This window comes from Somniosus microcephalus, chromosome 22 (assembly GCF_052327205.1).
Source record: "Somniosus microcephalus isolate GS21.2 chromosome 22, FLI_Smic_1.0, whole genome shotgun sequence".
Lineage (NCBI taxonomy): Eukaryota > Metazoa > Chordata > Chondrichthyes > Squaliformes > Somniosidae > Somniosus > Somniosus microcephalus.
In genome coordinates this window covers 19,680,389-19,707,966 of record NC_141008.1, presented here as the reverse complement: position 1 = coordinate 19,707,966, position 27,578 = coordinate 19,680,389, and the positions used below count along the sequence as shown (strand labels likewise).

Genomic DNA, 27,578 nt, shown 5'->3' with positions numbered 1-27,578 from the left:
GAGTGGATGGCCACTGCCAGTAAACGCTCGACAGCAGCTCTTGCTCACGTTCAGCTGACAGACTGGGCGGGATTTGTTCTCTGCTCGTTGACTGCTGGACAAGTGTTTGCCTCTCTGGGAAACATGGAGCTCATGGTTTTCTCTGAGTTCCTACACACAGTATTTGACAGATTCACCGTGCTGGCCGTGTTCTGCACTGTGTTTGCCCTGGTCTTTGACTTCATGAAGAGATGGAAGAAGTGTCAGAACTACCCTCCCGGGCCCTGGGGTTTGCCTTTCATTGGGAACATTCTTCAGGTAGACTTGAGCAACCCTCACCTGTCATTTGCAAAGGTAAACTACAAGCAGTGAGATGACAGAGAGTGAATGGGGCTGGCTGAAGGTGAGGGGCCTCATTGTGTGGAGCACATTTAACCCTCTCAGTTTTTCTTTCCTTCTGTTGATGAGTTGCTTTTTCATCTGTTTTCCTCCATTTCCGTCTGATTAATTATGTCTCACTTTCACTTTTTTCCAATTTTATATACTTATCCTTCTTTTTATTGACCATTGCTTTCTTTATGTCCTTCTTTCTTTAATGGAGTCAAGCATAACTTTTGTGTTTGGTCCTGAAATTCCGTTCCCTACGGGTGTGTACGCGATGTGTGTACGTGTGTACCTGTAGGGCCAACGGAAGTGCCGGTTTTACGCATGCGCTGGAAACAGGAACTCCCGTTCAAGGTGAAAGGTCTGCACAGGTCAAACGCCTGCGCCGGAGAGGCAGCGTGTTCGGCTGCAACTTCCGTTTTTTTCAGCAGTGCTTCAGCCCAGGTAAATCTGAAACAGCTGGGCCTGGAAAGGCAGGCTCAAGGCTCACGGCTCAAGGCCTGCTTTTAACAAGATAAGAGCTGAAGAAAGTAAAAGTAAAACATTTTTTCCACAGATTTATCATTTTAAAATACTTTAAAGAAAGGTAAGTTTATTTTTACCTTCGTTAAAAACTTTAATTATTTTTTCAAAAATTTAAATTTTTGTTTAAAATAAATAATTTATGTAATTTATAGTCATTTTAAAAATGTGATGTTTTTTAAAAATGTATTTGAAGTTTTATTTATGTTTTGGGGCTGATCTCTATTCATAGATTTGACAGATGATCTGGGCTAAAATATACAGTTGAAAAGATAGAGAAGTGAGAGTTCACTAAACTGCTGGTTTGTTATAACCCTGTTTGGATGCCAGTCAATGAGCTCGATTAATCTGTAACTTCCACATTAGTAAACAATGAGACAATTCAGGAACCATCAAAATAAACAAGAGCAAATAAACTTTCTACATCTAGTGTTGTCAAGCACGAAATGTGAGGTTAATGTTTTGGACTGTTTAACAATTGTATTTTAAAATCTATTTTATGTAACAACAACTTTCTTTCTCTTCTCTCTGCATCTGTTTCATCTTTTTCATTACTTCTTTCTATTCATTTCATAGAATAATAGACATTACAGTAGAGTAGGAGGCCAATCGGCCCATCGTGCCTTGTGTTGGTGTGAGCTTTGTAACTGGAGCTATCTATTCTAATCCCAGTTTCCCACCATTTCCATAATATCGTTTGATATTCTTCCTTTTCAATACCCAAATCCCTTTTAAATGTTGTTAATAGTACCTGCCTCATTTGTGATCAGACAGTCCAGGCCCAAAATACCCCGGGCCATATTCCGCCACTGAAAGGTCGGTGGGTGGGGTTTACTGCCGCCTAGTCTACTACTTAACTGATCTGGTCCCTAATTCCAGGATAAGGATCATTTGCTTGGTGGGGGGAGGGGGGACGCGCTCCTGCTATTGGCAGTGTTAGTGGGGCATCTGCCTCAGTGCGAGCATGAACCTTGGAGTGCCAGTTTGCCAGGGGCTGGCTCTGCGATCAATAGCCATTGGGAACCCAGCACTTGAGGCACTCATGGGAGCCATTTCCACCGAGGGCTGGTTCTGCCGTGCTAGTGCTTCTGCATCGTGCAGCCTTACTTAGCACTGGGGGCAATGGGGGGCAGAGTTGGCAGATTATCTGCTGGATAACATCATCCTTCAGTCCCATCTCTTGCAGAGAATTCCTCGGGAGTGGTGGCGGGGAACAGATGGAAGAAGCACTCTCCCTCACTTCTGGCAGAATTTGGTAACGTAGGAAAAAGGGGCGGAGCTGTGATACAATTGGGCCCTGTCCCAAGTTGTGGCCCGCCCAACACAATTGTGCTGCCACTGCCCCCCTAAAATCCAGGAATTTCGGGCCTTCCATGTTCTTATATCCCTCTATGTGAAAACATTTACTCTAACTCCCCCTTGATTCTTCTAATAATCTTGAACTTCTGCACCAATTTACCAATCATTGGAACCATTTTTTCCACGATTTACAATTTCAAAACCTTTCATAATTTAGAAAACCTAAATTAAATCCTTCCTTAACCTATTCTGTTCAAGGCAATAAAAGACCCATTTTTTCGATCTTTACTTCATAACTACAGTTTCCCATTCCTGGGGCCAGATTTTCAGTGTGCCGTGAGGCGGGCTTTTAGGCATGCGGGGGGCAAAAATCCCAAATTCGGGGTCCTGACAACATCCCGCCCAAAACCCCCCTCCACGTAAGTTTCAGAGGAGGCGGGTACCCGCCCCGCACTGGGACCCACCGACCCGAGGCGGGAAGGGATTAATGCCAATTAACTGCCTGTTAACAGGTAGTTAACAGGCAGTTTTTAGCCTAATCCCTATTTTGAGGGGTGTCGTGTGGGATTCCCGACGGCTCCAAACCACGCCAGGTTAGAGCAGGTGGGCCGTTGGGTTGAAGGACTTGGAGGGGTCGCAATGTCAGTGTTCAGGTGGGTGATGGGTGCATGAGTGCAAAGGTAAGTGTGTTTGGTGTGTCTAAAGTGTGTAAAGAAGTTTAAATTACCTGTACTTACCATAACAGCCTTTCTTCCTCTAGGCGTCGGGAGTCCATCACTCAGCCGGCACTGAAAGCTGAATGGCTGCGATCTGTCAAGTGACAGGCTGCAGCTTTCAGTGCCGGTGACAGTTCTAACTGAGTCTGCGTAGAAGGACTCAGGTTAGAACTCAGACTGTCAGTGTTTGACAGCTTCAAACAGCTGTGAAACACTGATATTTCATTTGTCAAGAACTCTTGACAGATGAAATTTCAGTCTGTGACGTTACCTGTTGCCGGGTGGCCCTTAATTGGCCTGCTGAGCCCGCTGGGCGGGCTCAACAAGGTCAATCAAGTGAAAATTGCGTCGATTGGCCGGACGTCGATGGAGGCGGGACTAAAACCTGAAAGTTGTAGTCCCGCCTCCTTCCCGACTGCCGAATGAAAATCCAGCCCTTGGTGTCAGTCTAGTGAATAATAAGTGTGCCCTTTCCATGGTTTTAATATACCGCACAGAATTTTGTTCCCTTATACATTTTTTGATCTAGCTTTATTTCATACTGTCAGCCGTGGCTCAGGCGGAGCACTCTCGCCACAGTCAGAAGATGATGGGTTCAAGTCCCACTCCAGAGCACATCTGGGCTGACACTCCAGTGCAGTACAGCGGGAGTGCTGCACTGTCAGAAATGCCGTCTTTCTATTGAGATGTTAAACCGAGGGCCCATCTGCCCTCTCAGGTGGATATAAAAGATCCCATGGCACTATTTCGAAGAAGAGCAGGGCAGTTCTCTCCGGTGCCTTGGCTAATATTTATCCCTCAACCAACATCACTAAAACAGATAATCTGGTCATTATCATATTGCTGTTTGTGGGAGCTTGCTGTGTACAAATTGGCTGCCGCGTTTCCCACATTACAACAGTGACTACAGTTCACAAGTACTGGCTGTAAAGGCTTTGGGATGTCCTGAAGTTGAGAAAGGCGCTCTCTAAATGCAAGTCTTTTTTAAAATCTTTTTTTCTGAATCTCAGTTTTCTGATTTGGTCTGAAATTCATGTAAGCACACAGAAACTGTATCAAAGCTGAAGTATTATTTGCTTTTTCTTTGTTACACATTTGCAGTAATGCATTCATTTCAATGTTACTGGACCGCATTCATAATTTATTAACCAATCAGTATGCATGCGTGATACTGCTCCTCACTCATCAGTTAATGAGTCGTTAGAAGGAGTCTGCTGGACTGGGCAGGGTTGCCCAGGTAAGTGTGTTCACAATTTACACCATCTAACAATGTTGCCTTACAAGACATTTTAGTGGCATATTCACTGTAAACTTGAGGCAGTGTCACAGAGGGAGTATAGAATCATAGAATGATACAGCACAGAAGGAGGCCACTCGGCCCATCGCGCCTGTGCCGGCTCTTTGGTAGCACAAAGTTTCTTGTACTCCAACTGAGGCGTAATCAGTGTTTTATAAAGGTTTAGCATAACTTCCTTGCTTTTGTACTCTATGCCTCTATTAATAAAGCCAAGGATCCCATGTGTTTTTGTAACAGCCTTCTCAACTTGCCTGTTACTATCCTTCTTACCGTTCGTGTCATCTGCAAGCTTTGAAATGATGCTCTGTATACCCAAGTCCAGATCATTAATATACTGTATATCAAAAAGAGCATTTGTCCCAATACCGACCCCTGGGGACATCTCTGTATACTTCCTTCCTGTCTGAAAAACAACCGTTCACCACTACTCTCTGCCTTCTGTCCCTTAGCCAATTTCGTATCCACACTGCCACTGTCCCTTTAATCCCATGGGCTTTAATTTTGCTAACCAGTCTATTATGTGGCACTTTATCAAAGGCCTTTTGAAAGTCCATATACACATCAACCGCACCACCCTCATCAACTCTTTCCATTACTTCATCAAAGAACTCGATCAAGTTAGTCAAACATGATTTGCATTTGACAAATCTGTGCTGATTCGCCCAAACTTTTCCAAATGCCAATTAATTTTGTCCTAATTTATTGTCTCTAAAAGCTTCCCCACCTCTGACATTAGACTGACTTGCCTATAATTGCTGGATTTATTCCTCTCCCCTTTTTTGAACAGGGCTATTGCACAGTATTACATAGTATATACAGCACAGAAACAGGCCATTCGGTCCAACTGGTCTGTGCCGGTGTTTATGCTCCACATGAGCCTCCTCCCACCCCGCTTCATCTCACCCCATCAACATATCCTTCTATTCCTTTCTCCCTCATGTGTTCAGCTTCCCCTTAAATGCATCTATGCTATTTGTCTCAACTACTCCTTTTCATTGTGAGTTCCACATTCTAACCACTCTCTGGGTAGAGAAGTTTTTCCTGAATTTCCAATTGGATTTATTAGTGACTATCTTTTATTTTTGGCCCCTAGTTCTGGTCTCCCCCACAAGTGGAAACATATTCTCTATGTCTACTATAAGATCCCAGAGGGACCCAGGTTCCAAATGATTCGAGGTTGACCTGTATTGGAGATAGTGATTTAACTTTATTCAGCACAAGCAAGGCTTAATACATTACAGTATTCGAGCAGCAGTTTACAGAGAATAATTGAGACTTATATTAACATTTATACTCTGGGTAGAAACACAGCTGTGAGCAGGCTGCACCCTGTGTCTCATGTGTGTCTCTCTCTTTCCCTCTCCCAGGTGTCTCCTTGATTCTTCCTGAAATCTTCTACTCCTGAAATCTTCTACTCCTGAAATCTTCTACTCCTGAAATCTTCTACTCCTGAAATCTTCTACTCCTGAAATCTTCTACTCCTGAAATCTTCTACAATTTGTGGCTGTTAAGGTCCCCTTCTTATACCTTTACTTTCATTTAAAACCTGTGGGTGGGAGAAATTCGGTTGGTTAGCGCCTGGCGGGGGCGCTAACGGGCCGCTAATGAAGTAGCGCTGGGGCGAGACAAATCTAGCGCTGCACGTCAAATCCAGTCACCCCTTAGTGCCACCGCTAACAGGTAGCGAGCCTGGGGCTTTAGCGGCAGGCAGATCATGACATCAGTGAGTGAGCAACGCTCACTGAGCACCCGATCTGCCAAATTGATTAGCGCCCCTTGCCTTAGCGCCTCGCTCCAACAATGACAGGAGGAGGAGGTGTGAAGCAGGCTTCAGGGGTGATACTTAAAGGGATCAGTCGCAGCTGTCAGGTTAGTGCTGCTTCACTGCTTGTCAGTTTGCGATTGTGCAAGTGTTTAATTCAGTCATTTAAAGGTTCTTTAGTATCAGCATTGTTGTGGCTACTAAAAATTTGTTACATTTATTCTGACAAAATTTCAAAGTGCTACACTTCCTTACATTAATGGGGGCTGTACTGGCAGTCAACCTCGCCCTCCAGGATCTATGGCAGAGGGAGCACAGGCAGCGAGAAAGATTGCAACATTTGGCCAGAGGGAGGATTTGGGCCATCAGGGCTCTCAACAGGAGGCCTTACCCTCCAAGGGTATTCCGAGAGCACTTCTCCTACCTCTAATTAAGCAAGGAGCAGTGCATTAGAAGGCTCTTCAGGAGGGATGTGGTCACCGAAATCTGGCACCTCCTGCAACCAGACCTCAAGCCTCAGACCAGGGCGACCATGCCCGCGCAGACAGTGGTTGGGTGTTGGCTTGTGTGCTCCTGCTCCCTCCTGTTGTGAGTGACCTTGGCCGGCAAGAGAGAGGAAAGTGTGTGAATCAGTGTGGAGCAATGTGTTTGGGTGATGTGCCTGCCATAGTTGAATATCTGTCATTGTGTGCAAGATGTGAGTTGTGGGAGTGAGTGTTGGTAGGTAGAGATTGTTGGTGGGTGAGTGCTGGGGGTGTGGTGCTTTGACCAGTGTGTGCAGACTGTAGTTCAGATGGTGGTATGTAACATTTGTTGAAGCATTCACTCACACTGACCACCTGAGTGAGGTTATTACATTTCTTCCTGCACTGCGGGTTGGTCCTGGGGACCACAGTGCTGCCCGAGACCTGATGGGCAACCTCCCTCTGCATGGCACGAAAGACTTGCAGTGAGGGCCTCCTGCCTCTTGCTGGGTAGAGAACCTCCCTCCGTCTCTCCACAGCGAGGACCAAGGCCTCCAATGCTTGGTTCGAGAATCTGTGAGCTCTCTCCCTGGGCCATTGATCTGCCATAATGACACCTCCTTCAGTGGTCCGGTTCCTTCTCCTTGGCCTTCTGCTGCTTGCTGAGACAGCTGCAGAACCAGCAATGCTGAGAATGAGGTTCTGCTGCATGATTGAACCTCCCCTTTAAGAACTGGAATGAGCCTGTGGCAATGATGACTAGCGATTAGACTGCACCTGAAATTGCTTAGCGCTTTGAGTCTAACGCCACTGAGCTAGGTCGTTAGCACTCCCGTCCTTTCTTTGAGCGATGACACTGAATTTTGCATGCAGCGAGATTCATTAGTGCCTGGCGCTAAACCTCAAACTATTCCAAAGTTAGCGCCCCCATGGAGTCCTCCTGAACCAATCACTGGCTGACACCCAAACCCAAAATCCAATCATAACGATGCCACGTTCGCAGGGATCATCTGTTTTCGACCATCAAGACTCATATCTGGGGTAGTTACGGCAATGCAAAAGGAATATGTCCCCACAGGTTGCGTTACGGCCCTGCTGTTGGCCTTTGTTTTTCCAATCCACTGCAGATGTTCTAACATTCCAACACCGTGGCAATTGCACCTAACCTTGGTTCCCAGGCTAACTGCAGTCTATTCCACCATTCCAAATTGCAGGCAACGGCTCTCAGCTGTCGCATCATTTTACTTCAAGGTCTATCTACTTATGATCTGGATAGATAGAAATATCTAAATATGTTTTTAGTTTAGTATCCCCCTTACTGCCATTTAATATTTATTTATTATTTATGTACACCAGATTTTTATTTAATGCAATGTGGATCCCTTTAATGTTGACATCCTCTACTTAGTTCATTTTAATTTTAACCCCTTAGATCTAATTAATAATTCTGATTATTTATATATTACTTATTTGCTGTTGCCCCTTGGTTTAAATTAATTAGCCCCTCCTTCCCTCTCTGCACCGAATTCCCACCTCACCAGATTCCCATCGTCACTCCGTTTAGCAGCTTCATCCAGCTCTCGCCAAGCTCGCACTCAAAACTCTGTCAACTACTCATCTAATTATTAAAAACACAGCCATGCCCATGTTTTATCAGCACACTCTACAACGTGTTTGTCCAGTTGTAAAAGTATAATAAGTAATCTCCAAGCACAGTGCCCACATAATGTACCTGTATGCTGCATGTTAACACGGTTATATAAAATGGCTGCTGCTGTGGGAACTTGGGTGCCCCATATTTCTCAGATGACTTATTTTAACATATTCCCTTTGCTTGTACCGCACATAAGAGGGGTTATCTAAGCTGTGACCCTTTACTCATCAGGAGAGAGACCGGGAGATTCTGGGATGGAGTAACTGAAGGAGTAGGGGAGGAATGGTTGAGTTTCTCTCACTAGTTCAAGTCCAGTATCATCCTTTCCTCTATGCTCTCCTTATCTCCTTATCCACTCGCTCATTCACTCCCTCACACATTCTGCCACTGTAGCACAATAAACGGCAACGTTTTATCAATTTCAAGGGCTATTCTATTGCCAAATTCTAAAACATGTTTCTCTTCTGCTCCTCTAGATAGCCAAGAGGACATGGTTGAGGCCAATCTGCAGCCTCCTGCATCATTCACTCCAGCAGTGGCAAGCACTGTATCCACTCCAGGGGCAGGGGGCAATCAGGTATTGAGATGCAAGAGGAAGCAGTTGGTCAGACATAGAACCCAAGGATGAGGAGGAGCGTGAAAGTGGAATTGGAGGAGTTGCAATCTGCTAGCTGAAGGACCAGCTAAAGAACCTCTTCAGATGCTGAGCCTTGGGATTAGGACCTCATATGGCCAGCTTACAAATGGAGCTTGGCAGCTCAGTGCCAGCACTTCATGCAGCCATTTGAGGGCGTGTACAGTTGCGATACTGCAGCATTTCTTAGTTTCAGATTTGCAGGCGGTTGGATGGATGATTGCATTAGCCAAGGACAACATTCACTGCACATGATGAACCCAGCACCAACCTTGCATGCATTGGCACATGGAATGGAATGCCAACCTCCCTGGAGCCAACACCATCTAGGGCAGGGTGCTGAATAACTCCATACTGGGTTACTCAATCTGCTGTGCCTGTTTGGAAACATTCCAAACTGTACTATCTCTGAATATAATGCACAACCGCTCGAACCAAGAGATATGGGAATAGCGCAGGAAGGTGGAGCTGAGATAGAAGATCAGCCATGATCTTATTGGCTGGTGGAGCAGGAATGAAGGGCCGAATGGCCGACTCCTGCTCCTATTTCTTAGGTTATTATGTTTTCTGATCGGTGCGGCATTTGACCTACGAGAGATCGATGTGAAAGTAACAATAATGGACTCTGTTTTTCCCCCATTTAATTCTTTTCTTCATTTTTAAGCTGGCGAAGAAACACGGCAATGTGTTCAGTGTACAGTTTGGATGGACAAATGTGGTGATACTGAGTGGCTATGAAACCATAAAAGAGGCACTGGTGAAGAAATCAGAAGATTTTGCTGATCGACCATTCTTTCCAATATATGAAGAATTGTTTAAGCGCATAGGAGAAGGTAACTGTGCCAGGCTTCAGAGACAGCCTCGGGAACCGGGGGGAGTGTGATGGGAATTGTTTGACTAGTTATTTCAGTTGTTGATCAATAAAGCTTCCATCCCTCAGTCTGCAGGACATTCCGACAAGGAATGGGGGAACAGGTATCAGTGTATCCAGGGAAACAGGCATGAGCTTGTCCAGGTACACAGATCCTCTGCAAACACTGACTCCAGTTCCCCTGGACACACTGACTCCAGTTCCCCTGGACACACTGACTCCAGTTCCCCTGGACACACTGACACCAGTTCCCCTGGACACACTGACTGCAGTTCCCCTGGACACACTGACTGCAGTTCCCCTGGACACACTGACTGCAGTTCCCCTGGACACACTGACTGCAGTTCCCCTGGACACACTGACTCCAGTTCCCCTGGACACACTGACTCCAGTTCCCCTGGACACACTGACTCCAGTTCCCCTGGACACACTGACTCCAGTTCCCCTGGACACACTGACTCCAGTTCCCCTGGACACACTGACTCCAGTTCCCCTGGACACACTGACTCCAGTTCCCCTGGACACACTGGCCTAGAAATTGGGTTGGTAGCGCCGGCGCTGAGCGCCTAAAGAGACCTAGAATTGGGGCGAAGCCCTATGTTGGGGCGAGCGCTATGAAGATAGCGCCAACTCAGATATTGACTATACATTTAGCGCCTGCGCTAAGTGTTTGCGCGCGCCCGCGAGCGCAAGCAGCTCATGACGTCATTTCAGTGTGCAACGCCTTTTAGGAGCGCCTGAGCGCATATTGGGTGGCGCCCGGAGCCTTAGCGCCCAGCGCTATTAGTGACAGTTCGAGGGAGGGCTAACAGGCCCTTCTCGGAGTAGGGGGGCGCTATTTAAAGGGGACAGCTCTAGTGCAGAATCTTCTGCCACTTGGCCTGCTCATTGCGAACGCTGCTAGAGAGAGTTGGCGAGCTAATGTGGAGCGGAGTTCTGGGAATTTAGCTTTACAGTACTTGGGACCTTCAACCCTGTCCGAAGCACTTGCAGCACTACACCTAAAAGCCTTTTGACCAACTGGCATCGGAATGGGAGCTTGTTTGGAGGGCGACGGCCTCATCGCCCAACACTGTGAAGGGGCAGAGAGACGGCGGGAGAGAGGGCCGGGATTGGCCAGAATGAGGAGGGGCAATGGAGGTCGGCCAATCCGACGGGATGCTGCGAGGTTCTTTAGGCAGCAGGTGACAAGCCTTGATATCACACAGAAACACAGAAACCCCACAATGCAGATAGAGGCCATTTCGGCCCATCGAGCCTGCACCGACACATATCCCACCCGATCCCTGTAACCCCTACACCAACACATATCCCACCCTATCCCCGTAACCCCACGTATTTAATCCCCCTAACACTAAGGGTCAATTTATCATAGCCAATCAACCTAACCCGCACATCTTTGGACTGTGGGAGGAAACCAGAGCACCTGGAGGAAACCCACGCATACACGGGGAGAATGTGCAAACTCCACACAGACAGTCACCCGAGGCCGGATTCGAACCCGGGTCCCTGGCGCTGTGAGGCAACAGTGCTAACCACTATGCCACCGTGCATATGTCGGAGGAGCAGTGTTTGCGAAGGCTCCGAATTTGGAGGGACATTGTTACTGATCTGTGCCACCTGCTTGGTCAGCATCTGCAGCCGCGTGAACGCTGCAGAACCTCTGTCCGTTATGGCTAAACTGACTGATGGCCTCCATTTTTATGGCCACGGATCCTTTCAGTCAGCCATTGGGGACAATGCGACTGTCGCTCAGGCTGCAGTCCGCTGTTGCATCCAGCAAGTGACAGATGCCCTTTATAGGCGAACGCGTCAATTCATTACCTTCCCTCGGACCCTGCACAAGCAGGCTGAGGAGGAGGAGGAGGAGGAGGAAGAGCAGGCGGAGGAGGAGGAGGAAGATGGAAGGGCTGCTGAAAGTGGAAGGTCCATATGTCAGAGGCTCCACTGGACTCGTGTCGACACCCCTGTGGCGGAATGATGAGAGTCTTAACTCATGCGCACTTTGGATGTTTGAGGGCCTCTGAATGCCAGCATCACTGAAAGTAGTCACATGCACCATGCAACATTGAAACTTCTGTTTATTGACACAAAAGTCTTTCATTACAGCTAAACAACATAATGTGAGCACAAACCATAACTTTCAAAATAACTGTTAACTGTTCGGCCAAGCCGCAAAACTCAACAGACCTCAGCAAATATAACAGCAGGTGAGGGTGTCCTTGAATTTGGACAAACAAACGTCTCAGCACCTCCCTCTACAACTGGCCCCTTGAGGGAGAACGACTTCTCTTTCGCACCCGGCCCCTTCCCTCCCTGCTGCTCCTACGTAATTGGACCCCAGTGGCGGGCTCAAGGCTGGGGGACGCCTCCTGACTGTCTGGAAGCGCAGAAGCCCCTGAGGGACGGCCTGGCCGACCTCTGGGCTTGGAGGGTGCGGGCGCAGGATGCTTGCTGTGACCATGGCTGGAAGCAGTGTGGCCTGCAGGTGGTGGCAGCTGCAACGCAGGCGTCCCAGCACTGGCATGTGCAATGCTCTCCTGCCGAGAGAGGACACCTGCACCATGGTCGGACGAAACACTGGCTATCTGAGGGGAGCGGCTCGGCTCATCCGCCACAATCGCATGCTCCTCTGATTCCTGGCCTTGTACGGGAGTGGAAGGGCCCGGGGTGATCCTATCTGATGCAGAGAGGGTGGCTGCAGTGAGAGATCGCGTTGCGTCAATCTGGCTGTGGAGGAGCCCAGCAAGTGACTGCGTGGCAACAGTGAGGACCTGTGTGGCAGGTGCCAGTGCTTCGGAGAAGGCCTGGACAGTTCTTCCCATGGCTTCGGACAAGGCAGGTGCCGACCGCTCCACTGCCTCGGACAAGCCCTGCACAGACCTTTCCAGGGATTGTCCGAAGCCCTGAACAGTCCTTTCCATTGCCGACTCAAAGCCGTGGACAGTCCTCTCCATTGTTGGGCTGAAGCCCTGGATAGTCCTGTCCATTGTGGCCCCGAAGCCCTGGATAGACCTGTCCATAGTTTCCCCGAACACCTGGAGAGTCCTCTCCATTGTTGCCCCAAAGCCCTGCAGAGTCCTCTCCATTGTTGCCCCGAAGTCCAACATAATCCTAGCCAATGAATCTATTGACTCAGGCATCTTCTCCACTGCAGCCATCAGCTCCGTGTGTCTGACCCGGGCCTGTTTGCTCATCTCAGCCAGGCGACGGACATCATCTGCACTCTGTGCAGCAGTCATGACGACCTGCCTTGCCCTGCGGGGAGACGGTGGCCGAACTTGCCTATCCCCCGTGCGTTGCTGCATGCCGCTTGGTCCGGCAACTGGTTCATCCTCAGAGCCACCCCCCCTCCCCTCCAGGGGACTACTATCCCCAGTCTGCAGATGTCTCAGCTCCCCGGATTCTGCAGCGGCTGGTCCGGATTCCTCCTGGTCCTCGCCTCCGGTGGCACTGGCACTGGCAGCTTCAGCGCGTTGAGTCCGAGTTGGTGCTGCTTCATCTGAAAGTGGGAGGTGGAAGAGTGGCTTTAGCAAAAGGACAGCGTTGCTGAAAGGCAGGCCAGATTGCGGCAAGGCTCTGACATGGCTGCACACTGAGGATGCATGCTGGCGGGGGGACCAAGTGGAAGGCAACAGGTGAAAAAGCTGAGAGTCTTACCCGCGCTGTCGGTAATGGGGTCGGCAGATGCAGTGGTCACAGGACCAGTCAGATGTCCTCCAAGTATCTGGTGCACTCCTCCAGATCCGTGAGAGTGACCACTTGTGCAGGTCCGCCACCGGTTCGACGCTGCTCCTTTCGAATCATCGCCAGCTTGGACTGCAGGGGAAAGAAGGGGAGGTTCTGTTACACGATGCCTTGAGACCTCATCGCATGCCCCCCATGGTGCAAGAGCCCTTACATGAGGCCTTGAGACCTCATCGCATGCCCCCCATGGTGCAAGAGCCCTTACATGAGGCCTTGAGACGTCTGTCCATGTGTGTGCCCAGAAAGGGCCATGGGTGCATACTGACAGATGGCCATTGGCGCATCATTGCAGCAGGGTGCCCGAAGTCAGCTGCAGATGGAGGGAAGCACAAGTTTGGTAAACCATCACTTACCCTAACAATCCGTGTGAGGTCGTTGAATTTCTTCCTGCACTGAACAGGGGTCCTGGTCGCCATGCTGCTGGAGTTCACCCTCACAGCAACCTCCCTCCAAGATTGTCGATAAGCCTTCTGATTCGGCCTCTTGCCATTATCCGGATACAGGACCTCTCAACGGTGTTCAACTGCAGCCACCAAGTGGTCCAGAGCCTCAGTGCTGAAGCGCTCTGCTCTCTGCCTAACCTTCTCCATGATGAACAAGTTTGTACCGCCAGACAAGGGCGAGCGCTGAATCTGAGGCCTACAGGGCGTTGGGTGTTGAAGCTCAGGCTGACTGACCCACCCCTTTAAGAGCCGGCCGGCGCCTGGAGGTCTCGTGCTTTCCCGTAATTGAGTTCACCTGCGCTGCGCCCGTCCGCGTCGAAATTGAGTAGCGCCTGACCTTTTGCGCCTTAAGAGCACCGTGCAACGGCTGATTTAGCGCCTCAATCCCCTTTGGGGGCGATGCAACCCAATATCGCGCCAGGCGGCGATAAGTTTCGTCTGGCTATAAACTTTGCGCATCGCCAGTTCTAACGCCTCAAGCGGGGCTATACCCAATTTCTAGGCCACTGACTCCAGTCCTCCTGGACACACTGAGACCTGTCCTTCTGGACATATTGATATCAGTTCTTCTGGGAATACTGATGTGTGGGATCTCTGTAGTTGATTTATCCTGAAGTAGGATGTCCTGGGTCTCTTCGCAGTATATTATAATGACATGTAATGGAGAGAAAGGGCTCTCAAAGTCCTACCCTCGTATCCCAGCACGCTTTGCATGAAGCAGAACTTTAATTTAGGCAAATGAGTTCCTCCTCCCCGTCGTCATCGACACAGGAACAGATTTAGAATCGGTTCTGCTAACAGTAATGATAAATGGAAGGGATTGGCCATCCATCCTCATGCCGTTAATTAAAACAGCCAATGAAAAGAATCCAAAATAGAATCGCCAGTGGGCAGCCTTTGGGTCTGTCCGGGTGAATCAGAGTGAATCCACTCCCTCCCATTCCTTTCCACCCCCTCCCATTTCTTCCCACTCCTGTCCATTCCTTTCCACCCCTCCCATTCCTTCCCACTCCTGTCCATTCCTTCCCACTCCTGTCCATTCCTTTCCACTCCCTCCCATTCCTTTCCACCCCCTCCCATTGCTGCCCATTCATTTCCACTCCCTCCCATTCCTTTCCACACCCTCCCATTCCTTTCCATCCCTGCCCATTCCTTCCCACCCCCTCCCATTCCTTCCCACCCCCTCCCATTCCTTCCCAACCCCTCCCATTCCTTCCCACCCCCTCCCATTCCTTCCCACCCCCTCCCATTCCTTCCCACCCCCTCCCATTCCTTTCCACCCCCTCCCATTCCTATCCACTCCTGACCATTCCTTTCCACTCCTGTCCATTCCTTTCCATTCCTAACCATTCCTTCCCACTCCTGCCCATTCCTATGTTCTTATGTTGCTGAAAGTCCCGCAGTTCCTGATCATTCAGCGCTGAAATTGATAGGAAATTGTGGGATGCTCTAGGGCAAGGTGGGCAATTATTTGGGCTGGAGGGCCACTTATCAAGTTGTGGTGAGCTGTTGAGGGCCGCACACCAATGTTCCCCTAAGAAGTGTGCGGCCGCCTGGTTGCGCACCAATGGCGAGGTCCCGTGCAGGCCTCTCGTCAGCTCCGGCCACTGGAAGAGATACCGCCCAGCAAATTTACAGTGACCGCACACGAAAAATAAAATTAGAGGGCACATTGCCGCACACACAAAATAAATTGTGTTAACAACAGCTCCCATTAAAATTTGTTCTGGCATTTTATTGTATAAAGAACCCTTGATGTCGTTTCCACACTTAATACAAATAACAACAATTATTAACAGGCTAACCAACATGATTCAGGTTTACAATTATAAACAAGGTATGAGGCACAGTCAAGGATAAAATCACTTATGCAGCCTTCAAAAATTGCACATGAAATGCTGTTGAATCCTTGCTAAGAAATAATTAGGTGACTTGGAAAATTATTTAAGCTGCAAATTGCGCCCCAGATCGGCCGTCAAATTGGGTTTGTTCATTGTCAACGTGCGATCACTCCTGAGGAACGCCAAGACGCCGATAGAGTTTGTGGACTTTCAATAGAGAATGACCACAAGTAATGCACCATTATAATGCACATTCCTTCCCCGAGTGCTATTTATTACTGGGACTGACCAACAACATAAATCTCTACAACCCTCTTCCAGTCATGACAATAAACTTCAATTGTTCGTGGTATGTGGTTAAAGGGCTTAAATTAAAAACAGTGAATGCAATGTCCAATATACCTGGGTCCATTTCGTGATAATATTAAAACGAGTGAACAATTGTGTAAGAATGAATAACCCCACTAACAGCCATTTGTGAGAGGAAAGCGTTAAATTGGTAAATGTGAAACAGGCCAACTCATAGTGTTAATCATCACTCCCACTTCTACCGTCAATAATTTATAAACATAAATTAGATGGCAGTCAGATACTATCTTAAATACACAAAATGTAGTGTAAAATCGTAAAATCTTCCATTACTAAATGAATGAAATGATTGAGCGATCGATCGATGATATGTAGTACTGAAAGTCTACGTATGCTGAGTAAGGGAGCCCGAGGCTTCACAAGGCCTGAACTACAGTCACGTGCCATTACCTGGAGTCCTTGTGCTCCGGGATCCCCTCCCGTATCTAAGACGGTGATGAGAACCCCCTGCCATCGTACTCTGCCATTGGGCGAGGAAAGACGCAGCGCCGGTCTCGTTCTTCAGTAAAAGAGTCATCGAGATGAGCAGCCGCGACTCGACTCAGACCAATGAGCAGCTCGAGCTCCGGCTCGCCTTCTATTTCTGTCCTGTCCAGCGAACCGGATAGAGTGAACTGGCAAACTGGATACGGCCCGCGGGCCATATTTTGCCCCACCACTGCTCTAGGGATATATGCTTAGCTCTAAGATTGAGTTCATTTTAAAATCAAATTGAAGAAAGAAAAGCTTGCATTTCTATAGCACCACTCATGACCTCAGGGCGCCCCAAAGCGCTTTACAAACAGTGAAGTACTTTTGAAGTGTAGTCACTGCTGTAAATTAGGAAACACGAACTGCAACGTGATAATGACCGAATAATCTGTTTTTTAGTGATGCTGATTGAGGGATAAATGTTGGCCAGGGCACCGGGGATATCTCCCCTGCTCCTCTTCGAAATAGTGCCATGGGATCTTTTATGTTCACCTGAGAGAGCAGACGGGTCCTCGGTTTAACGTTTCATCTGAAAGACGCAACTGAGCCACAGCTGACACACAATGTGCATCTGACCCCTGCCACACCTGACCTTGCAGATTTTGGTAAACTTAACCAGACCCCAACATTCTCAGACACACCTTAATGAGTAACGTAGAAAATAAAGATGAATAAAACACTGTGGGGGTTTATGCCGTCAGTAATACATCTCTTCAAATTTTCATTTCCATTGACGGCTGAATCGATATCGTCCATTTTACAATATCACCCAAAGTTAAAATTACTCAGTTCCTCTTGTACCTCTGTAGGTATTGTCTTTGCTAGATATGGCCTTTGGTGGAGAGAGCAGAGAAAGTTTTCCCTTTCGACACTGAGAAACCTTGGGATGGGGAAGAAATCTCTGGAGATGCGAATTGTGGAAGAGGCTGGATTTTTAAACCAAGCCTTTGAAGATAAAAAAGGTAAGGAAATGACATTTTCAGAGAAATGTTAGATGCATTACCCCACCCACCCGCCCCTTCAACCACCGTCTGCCCCACCTGTGACAGAGACTGTAGGTCCCGCATTGGACTCATCAGTCACCTGAGAACTCATTTTTAATGTGGAAGCAAGTCATCCTCGGTTCCGAGGGACTGCCTAAGAAGAAGAAGAAGGAGGTGTAAGTTATTAGTTTATGCAGGCACTAAAATGCAAGAAGAATTTACAAGGAATGACAATGTTTCCAGTTCATTCTAATAGGAAGCTAAAATTTCTGATTAGCAGGAATGTCAGTGATCTTGGAGGTAGTGTCAGAGTTGTATTGTGAGGTGAATCAACATCTGTCGAAGCTTCTGAGGCTCTGCTTCAAGATGCCAATGATATGGTTTCTAAGCCTGGTAGCTGCATGGGTTTTGTTGGATATGTGCGCTGGCTCTGTTTGTGGCTGCTGGACGGGTGTCATTGATGGGAATGAGGGCATTGAAGGTAGAGGGGGTGAGGGAGCAGGCCAGGTCAAAGGCAGTGGAGGTGTCGTGATGAGTTGGGGGTCCGGAGGAGAGCGAGTTGGAAGTCTGAAAATGAATGTGTGAGAGAGCTGAGGGAGAGCTTTTTCTCATGGGCAGATGATGAGGCTGGTGAGATTGGGGTAAAGTAGGCGATCGTGGGTGGTAAGGTAGTCAAGGAAGTGGTCAGAAATAGCTTTTTCGATGTTCTCAACTTCTGTATTGTCTCCCTGATGAGCCTGGCCTTCTTGACCTGTTTCTCCTAATCGTCCAGTTCTTCCTCTTCAAAGCACAGGAAAGGGAATTCTTACTGGAAATGCCATTATGCAAGGGTGGGCATTCTGTGGTAAATTTGGATTTTTGGGGAAATTTGCGAATTAAAAATGTGAATTCTCCTTATTGTCCCATGATGCCAGCTCTACTTGTTTGAATGTAGGGGGCATGATTAAGAAGTTTGCAGATGATACAAAAATTGGCCGTGTGGTTGATAGTGAGGAAGAAAGCTGTGGACTGCAGGAAGATATCAATGGACTGGTCAGGTGGGCAGAACAGTGGCAAATGGAATTCAGTCCGGAGAAGTGTGAGGTAATGCATTTGGGGAGGGCCAACAAGGCGAGGGAATACACAATAAATGGTAGGACACTGAGAAGTGTAGAGGAAATGTGGGAGTGTGTGTCCGCAGATCCCTGAAGGTAACAGGACCGGTAGATAAGGTGGTTAAGAAGGCATACGGGATACTTTCCTTTATTAGCCGAGACATAGAATATAAGAGCAGTGAGGTTATGCTAGAACTGTATAAAACACTAGTTAGGCCACAGCTAGAGTACTGCGTGCAGTTCTGGTCACCACATTACAGGAAAGATGTGATTGCACTAGATAGCGTACAGAAGTGAATTACGAGAATGTTACCAGGACTGGAGAATTTTAGCAATGAGGAATGATTGGATAGGCTGGGGCTGTTTTCTTTGGAACAGAGGAGGCTGAGGGGAGATTTAATTGAGGTGTTTAAAATTATGAGGGGCTTAGATAGAGTGGATAGGAAGCACCTATATCCCTTAGCAGAGGGGTCAATAACCAGGAGGCATAGATTTAAAGTAATTGGTAGAAGGATTAGAGGGGAGTTGAGGAGAAAACTTTTCACCCAGAGGGTGGTGGGGGTCTGGAACTCACTGCCTGACAGGGTGGTAGAGGCGGAAACCCTCATCACATTTAAACAGTACTTGGATATGCACTTGAAGCACCGTAACCTACAAGGATAGGGACCAAGAGCTGGAAAGTGGGATTAGGCAGGATCGCTCTTTTTTAACCAGCACAGACATGATGGGCCGAATGGCCTCCTTCTGTGCTGTAACTCTCTAAGATTCTATGATTCAGTGGCTGGGTTTGAATAGGCCCAGATAGAGTGAGTTGAATCTGAATTGAATCCCAAGCCCTCGTCAGTTACTAAATCCCTCAGTACAATTGGTATATTTAAGATTATCAGAATGTTTGTTACTTAGATCATTACTTGGGAACATTCACAACCTGTCGTCATTTCTTCAGGTCTCCCTTTTGATCCACATTTCATTGTAAACAACGCAACCTCAAATATTATCTGCTCGATTGTCTTTGGAGACCGGTTTGAATATGAAGATGAAAAATTCCTTGAATTTCTTCACATAATCGGAGAAAGCATTGTCTTGGAAGGTGGATTTTGGGGTCAGGTAAGGCAGATCCACAGATATACCAGACGGTGTGGGTATTGTAGGAGTTTGGACATCAGTGTCAGTCTCGTATGAAGCAAAGCCCAGGTTGGGTTACAGTTTGAGACGGTGATAATCGTGAGTATGGAGGAAATACAGGAATGACCTGAGAGTTCAGATAGATGAAAAGGCCAATATTTTGCCACCATAAAGACCACCTAAACTGGTCGACATGGGGCTTTATGGAGTGGGAAAAGGGTCATTTGATCTCCACCCATCTAACAAATGGGAGGGGGGGTTAAAATCATAGAATGGAAATTAAAATCGGGGGGGAGATGTATAATGGGCAGTTGAATCAATATCACCTGTATTACACTATCACACGAAGCCAAAATGACCCCCGATACTGTGCATTTCTGGTTCACGAGGAGTGCAGCCAGCTGTTCCCACATCATTAAAACATACAGGCCATTTTCTGGTCTGAATGAAGTAGTCAGACTCGCTCATGATGGCAAGAAATTTAAAGGGATAACCAGCAACATCCATGTGCAATTTAAGATTGTTGTTTAGCACTGCTATTACTTTTACTTTGCTGTATTGTGAGCTTCCTAGTATGAATTTGAAGTTGCACAATTTTGCTAATTCCCGTATCACTTAGGGCAGTGGGTGTCCCAGTGGAAATTCCTCTTTATTTCTGCCAGTTGGAAAAAGAGGAGGAGGAAGAATGGAGGGTGAGGCAGAATACATCAGAAGACGACTGCACCTACCCTTAATCACCCTTCCAACTTGAAATGTAGATCATAGCGGTGTTAACTAGACTTTTCTGATCAACAATGTATGCAATTCACCAGAGAGAAAGAAATACTTGCATTTATATAGTCAGAAGGCCATGGGTTCAAGTCCCACTCCAAAGACTTGAGCACATTATCCAATCTGACACTTGAAGTGCAGTGCTGAGGGAGTGCTGCACTGTCAGAGGTGCCATCTTTCAGATGAAACTGAGGCCCCATCTATCCTCTCAGGTGGATGTACAAAATCTCATGGAACTATTCAAAGAAGAGCAGCGGAGTTGTCCTGCCTAACATTTATCCCTCAACCAACACCACTAAAAAAAACCATTATCTGGTCATTTATCTCATTGCTGTTTGTGGGATCTTGTTGTGTGAAAATTGGCTGCTGTGTTTCCCCACATTACAACAGTGTCTACACTTCAAAGGTACCTCATTGGCTGCAAAGTGTTTTGGGATGTCCTGAGGAAATGCAAGTTCTTTCTTTGTTTATGTAGTAAATATAGTGGAATGAATTTCTGTGTTCACTATTTTCAGCAAACGTGTTGTAAACTAATGCATTGAATTTCAAACCCTGTGTTTGTTGCAGCTGGTGAACTCCTTCCCCTTTATTCGTCACCTCCCCGGTCCACACAATAAGATATTCAAAAATCAAGAGGCGATTGTTCAGTTTTTACAGGAAATAGTCACGGAGCACAAAGACTTATGGAATCCAAATGAGCCCAGGGACTTCATTGATGCTTTCTTGGCAGAGCAGGAGAAGGTATGTAATGGACACTGGAGCATATTACAGGCAGGGTTGTACGTCTGTGTTTTAAATCCTCTTTCTGTAATGCTATGGAATGGATTTTGGCACATTGGTTAAGCATGGGGCAGAATCGTTTGACAGTGATCAGCAATGGGTACTTGGAATAATTCTGCTCTGGTTGAGAACAGTCGATGGCATAGACCAGGGTTTGAATCGAAAACGTTCCTGGTCTGTAGGGCTCAGTACCACACTGGGCAGTACAGTAACGCACTGAGTCACCAGAGGAACCTGCCATGCCTCTTAAAATCAGATTAAGCTCAGAGAAATCTTGGCACACCTCAGTGAAAGGCAGTGGAGCAGCTGAAAAAAAAGCTAGCCGCACATGATGTGCGGGAGAACTTAATTCCCTAAGTTCATTAGATTGATTCCTGGGATGAGAGGGTTAACCTATGAAGAGAGATTGAATAGATTGGGCCTATACTCTCTGGAGTTTAGAAGAATGAGAGGTGATCTCATTGAAACATATAAGATTCTGAGAGGGATTGACAGGGTAGATACTGAGAGGTTGTTTCCCCTGGCTGGAGAGTCTAGAACCAGGGGGCATAGTCTCGGGACTAAGGGTCGGCCATCAATGTGTGCCAATCGTCAGTCCAAAGATGTGCGGGTTAGGTTGATTGGCTATGATAAATTGACCCTTAGTGTTAGGGGGATTAAATACGTGGGGTTACGGGGATCGGGTGGGATATGTGTCGGTGCAGGCTCGATGGGCCGAAATGGCCTCTAACTGCACTGTGGGGTTTCTCTGATTCTGTGATTCTGTGATCTAAGACTGAGATGAAGAGGAATTTCTTCACTCTGGGGGTTGTGAATCTTTGGAATTCTCTGCCCCAGAGGGCTGCAGATGCTGAGTCTTTGAGTATATTCAAGGCTGAGACAGATAGATTGTTGGACTCTAGGGCAATCCAGGTATATGGAGATAGTGGGGGAAAGTGGAGTTGAGGTCGATGATCAGCCATGATCTTATTGAACTTCGGAGCAGGCTCGAGGGGCCATATGGCTGACTCCTGCTCCTAGTTCTTATGTTCTTATGTTCCCTTTGTTGGACAGTCTGAAACCCACAATCCAGTGCGCCGGAAAACATCGAGTCATTTTGGAAGCTCCAAAGGAAAATACCCAACGGATTCAGGTTGACAGAAAAATCCTTTCAGCTCTGTATAATTCCTTTAGAATGTATTATTCTTGCTGATATTTTTTCCTTCTGTTTAACATTTAGAAAAAGGACGATCCCAAGACAAGTTTCCTGGAATCCAATTTGATAGGGACGGTTGTTGACCTCTTTGCCGCAGGTACAGAGACCACCTCCACCACCCTGCGCTGGGCCCTGCTCTTCATGGTGCTACATCCAGAGCTTCAGTGTAAGTACGACAGCGTGTCTCTGTGTCAGAGTCGAAGCTCAGGCCGCACGATCATAGAGAGACTCCATTACTCAATCTGGTTATTACAAGCAGATAACCTTACTGTTGGATTCATGCAAAGCAGAACACATCAATTACTCATCCTCCCCATAATTCCCTCATGGCATTGGGAGAAGGTTCTAGCACGAATGGGAATGGGGGCGCTGGAGAAGCACTCAAAGTGGTGCCTGGGATGGCTTGGCCCATGCAAATGAGGTGCCCTCCCATTGACTGCGTATCCCAGAAAGTACCAGTGTTTGTAGTTTGACTGAGCGGTTTCTGGGCCAAAATTTCCTGAAGGGGAGCGTGACCCCAGACCCTCCTTGAAAATAATTCTTGTACCTTCCACAGTTGCAATTCATGTTCTTAGTGAGGGAACATTGGGCACATTCAGAGCTTTAGTTACAAGCCAGTGTATTTTCAGTATAATTATAATTAGTTTTCACATATCTTCTATTCAGGGTCTGTTTTGAGTTTGGGGTTGGATCAGTTTTTTCCAAAGCTTTTGGCCAGCTTTGACTTGCTTTCTAGGTTGGCACATATGTAACTAACACTTGGACTTGTGTCATGCAGGTGGCCATGGAGATGACTCCCAGCTTCATAATACACCTGGGTCTTATTGTTTTGCATAACTTGCAGGGAATAAAATCTACCTTCAATTTACCAAGGTCCTGTCTGCGCCCTTCTGGTTAATGTAAAAGATTCCATGTCACTATTAATAAGAGCAGGGATTTCTCCCGGTGTCTTGGCCAATATTTATCCCTCAACCAACATCACTAAAACAGATTATCTGGTCCTTCATCACATTGCTGTTTGTGGGACCTTATTACGCACAAATTGGTTGCCTGCATTTTCTACGTTACAAGAGTGACTGCACTTCAAAAGTACTTTATTGGCTGTGAAACTCTTTGGGACATCTCGAGGTTGTGAAAGGTGTAATATAAATGTGTGTTCTTTCTTTCAACTGATCCTCAGGATTTGTTCTGTTTTTGCTTCTGCAGCTAAAGTCCATGAAGAGATTGAGAGAGTAGTTGGGAAGGAGAGAAAGCCAATGTTGGAAGACCGTGAGCACATGCCGTACACTAATGCTGTTATCCATGAAATCCAACGCTTTGGAAATATTGTTCCAATTTCACTTCCTCATCAAACATACAGAGATACGGAGGTGATGGGATTCACAATCCCTAAGGTACAGTCTGGAATTAATCTTGGATATGCAGCCCCCCACCCCTCCACCCGCAAGACCTGTCTGTCTCTGAAAGCACAACTCCTCCTCAATTATAATTGTTGACTTTCTCAAGGCATTCACTGCTGTAGTGAGCCCTTATTAATAGGAAATATGAAGATTCCGAGTTAGCAGCACTTCTCCATATCGCTTAAAGAGCCGAGCTTCTCTAAAACAGATACCATTGATAGGTTAGATGTGCCTGTATGTCAGTCAGTGAGCAGCTCCTGACAGGAGGAGGCCTCTGTTTTTATTTAAAGGAGTGGCTCTCCGGTGGCATTGCTCATGGATTGCAGGGAACAGGTAGATGTGGAGGTCTCTCGGTGTATGGTAGGGTCATCTGTAATACTTCTGGGTCTAATGAGCTGCAAACGCACATTGAGTGCCCAGAAGACTAAGGTGCCAGCAGCCAGTCTTGGTCTCATAGGGCTTGGTTTGAATGCCATCTGTCCATGACAGGGGAGATGAGCATCCTGGACTGGGATTATGGTCCTGAACTCAGAGGGGTCAATATCTCGCGCCCAGAATACAAGTAGCGGGCTCCTCCTTATTGCTCTGTCGGCCTATTACAGATATAATCTTGGCTAATGTGTCTCTTTAAATGACCCATAGGAAACGGTGATCATTCCAAACATTTCCTCCACCTTGTTTGATGAAAACATTTGGTCGACTCCACACCAGTTCAATCCGGGTCACTTCCTCAACTCGGAGGGGAAATTTGTGAAGCCGGAAGCCTTCATTCCATTCTCCGCAGGTGATGTAGAATTCAAGGGATCATTAAATGTACCGAAATATGCAGCTGTGGGTTGATCATGGATGTCTAGCCTCCTCCTGGGTAGGGTTGCCCATGAAGGGGGTAAAAGGAATAGCAAATCTTCAATGAGCGCTTGGGGAGGAGGGGAGACAAGTTTTTCATTTTATTTACATGATTTAATAAGCAAGTGAATTAGGAAAGTGGTGGTTGGGGGAGGGGGGGGCGCAAAAGTAATTGAGAGAAGTGGGGGCTGTTCCGAGACCTGGGGGAGTGGGTGGGGAGGGGCGAACCTGCTCCTGCTCTCAGAGGGGTGTGTAAAATTGTCATAAATTTAGAGCTGAATTTAAGGCAACTGTCAAAGCCCCTAAGGACAAGCAAGTTTCTAAAAAGTAATTATTGGCTGGCAAAATGGAATAAATGGCTTTTTATTTCCAAACAATTTTGCAGATGAATTAGAATTTATGACGGTTTACATCCCAGAATTGAGAACTACGTTTGCATTGCAACATGAGGGGATTTCACAACTTGCGGCAACACCGAGGTAAACTTGCTGGTTATGTTAAGGCTCAGGGTTGGGAAGATCCCAGTAAAAGTGGGACCTTCCTGTCTGCCAGCCTTAGTGAATTGGCAAGTTTACTACATAGCGTTCCCAGACCAGGGGATTGGGAGCTGATGACACTAGCACAGCGGCAGCAGCACAACAGCGACATGATAACACTTGAGAAACCAGTTGCGGTTCGATGAGTGCGACCCCGCAGTGACCCTCCGGCCTCCCTCCCTCAGGCGCTAACTACTCTCGCTCCTCACCCTGCAGGTCATCGCGTGTGCTTGGGGGAGCAGCTGGCAAAGACCGAACTCTTCCTGTTCTTCACATCCTTGCTCCAACATTTCACATTCCTTCTCCCGGAAAACGAGCCAAGACCAAGCTACACGGAAGCCAAATACGGAATTACCCGTAGTCCACTTCCTTACCGACTGTGTGTTAAACTCAGATAAGATGCATGGGGGATGCCCAGGAGAGTTGCTCCCTCCCTCTGCTTCTCTATAATATTATTTGTACTTCCGTAGTATACTATACTTTTCAACTGATTCACTGTCTGATTGCTTATAAAGAAAGACTTGTATTTATATTGCACTTTTCAAGACCTCAAAATGTCCCAAAGCGCTTTACAACTAATGAGATACTTTTGAAATGTAGTCACTATTTTAATGTAGGAAACGTGGCAGATATTTTGCACACAGCAAGATCCCACAAACAGCAAGGTGATAATGACCAGATAATCGGTTTTAGTGATGTCGGTTGGAGAACTCCCCTGCTCTTTGAAATAGTGCCGTGGGATCTCTTACATCCGCCTGAGAGAGCAGACGAGGCCTTGGTTTTACATCTTATCCAAAAAACAGCACCTCCAACAGTGTAGCACCCACTTGTTACTGCACTGGAGTGCTAGCTGAGATTTTGTGCCCAAGTCTCTGGAGTGGGACGTGAACTCATAACTTTCTGACACAGAGGCGAAAAACCCTGAGCCACGGCCAACTGGTAGAATTTACTATGTAGCTTTCACAGAGACTGTGCTCGAGCACTCGCTCATTGCCTCTGGGATCTAAATTCAGATCAGGCACAAAACTATGGCCAGAGAGTAAAGGTCAGAATTTCCTCTTTCCGACAAGAGTTAAGGATCTGAAGTGAAATTGGTCATCTGAACGCCCCCAAATCCCAGTGGACAAGAGTTTTCAGTGTAAATTGCACTTAAATTCTAAACTGCTTGTTGATTTGTACCAATAGGCCTTTGCATAACCGCCACAATTGACGGCTGGCCATACCTAATTGAATGCTGCCCATTTCTGCTCAGTCTACTGTCAATGTGTTCAGTGATTCACAAATTAAAATTTATTCATGACAATGCAGACAGAACTAGTTTTACAAGAAACTGTTTTAAGTCCTTGCACCTATTATTTGAGCTGGGCAAGTCTCTTTGAAGATCCAGCTTTGCAATGTTGGCTTCATTCAGGCAGCCATTTTGAGCAGTTTGATGATGGCAGTGGATTAATGGACGAACCTTGGCTCTGAAATTCCTGTGTCGGCGGGAGCAGCGGCGGCAGTATTGAGAGAGGTGTCGCGATCAGTGAGAGCAGCGGCGAGAGGAGCGGACCTGGGATAAAATGGCGAGAGCGGGGATGGAGGCGGCGCTATATAAAGAGAGCGTCAGCGCGAGGAACCATCAAAACAGAAAAAAATCAAGGAGTGACATCACAGGGCAGCAGGTAGGTGATTGGTTGGTGAGTATTACGGTTCTTTTTAGCCTCTAAGCTGGGGAAGTGAGTTAAACTCAGAGCTCGGAAACTGTAACTTGCTGTTACTGTACTGAATTAGTAACTTAAACTAGAGAAACCAATTAATTAATAAAACTAAAATAATTGATTGAAATAATAATAATTAATTAACTAATCAACTAAATAAAGAAGGTGAGATAGACATGGCAGGGCAGGTGGTGTGCTGTAACTGCAGCATGTGGGAGTTTGTGGAGACCAGCGAGATCCCGAGCAACCACATCTGCGGTAAGTGTCTGCAGCTCCAGGAACTTCGGCTCAGAGTTGTTGACCTGGAGTACGAGGTGCAGACATTGCGGGGCATCAGGGAGGGGGGAGTTACCTGGACACTTTGTTCCAGGAGGCAGTCACACCCCTTAGGTTAAGTAGTACTTTAGAGTTTGTCAATGGTCAGGGACAGGAAGGTGTGACTGCGAGTCAGGAAGGTATGGGAACCCAGGATGTAGTGATGGAGCAGCCTCGGCCCTTGACTTTGACCAACAGGTATGAGATAATTACTATTACGTCCGTGAATGATTGAGACACGGACAGCAGGAGTGGAACAAAATAAGTCTTTACTGATGGAAGTCAATAATGAAACTGAAACAGCAGAGGCTCACTAGCGCCTTTTATACAGGGGTGGTCACTGCCGGTACTGCAGTCTGAGACCAGTTATTCTCTTAAAG

General features: G+C 47.1%; 1 protein-coding gene across 5 annotated transcripts; it reads left to right on the top strand.

The window, feature by feature from the left end:
* The first annotated feature begins 31 nt into the window (after positions 1-31).
* Positions 32-26,490, top strand: LOC147102080 (cytochrome P450 2D6-like). Of its 5 annotated transcripts, none has more exons than XM_085964252.1 (10): positions 118-333; positions 8,554-8,654; positions 9,376-9,544; positions 17,263-17,415; positions 19,477-19,637; positions 20,994-21,167; positions 22,426-22,567; positions 23,608-23,795; positions 24,444-24,585; positions 25,400-26,490. In XM_085964252.1, exons 1-10 carry the CDS (start codon positions 231-233, stop codon positions 25,579-25,581), a joined length of 1,515 nt encoding a protein of 504 aa, XP_085820378.1. In that variant the 5' UTR covers positions 118-230; the 3' UTR covers positions 25,582-26,490. The 5 variants fall into 5 exon arrangements, with proteins under 5 accessions (XP_085820377.1, XP_085820376.1, XP_085820378.1 ...); XM_085964253.1 differs by lacking the exon at positions 118-333 and adding an exon at positions 776-949; XM_085964251.1 differs by lacking the exon at positions 8,554-8,654 and having other exon boundaries at positions 32-297.
* Positions 26,491-27,578: the final 1,088 nt, after the last annotated feature.

Bases quoted from the DNA above. Each gene is read 5' to 3' on its own strand.
- LOC147102080 (XM_085964250.1), top strand. From the start codon at position 124: ATGGAGCTCATGGTTTTCTCTGAGTTCCTACACACAGTATTTGACAGA. The intron at 22,568-23,607 runs GTAAGTACGACA...TTGCTTCTGCAG, and splicing joins GCTACATCCAGAGCTTCAGT to CTAAAGTCCATGAAGAGATT. The intron at 24,586-25,399 runs GTGATGTAGAAT...CTCACCCTGCAG, and splicing joins CTTCATTCCATTCTCCGCAG to GTCATCGCGTGTGCTTGGGG.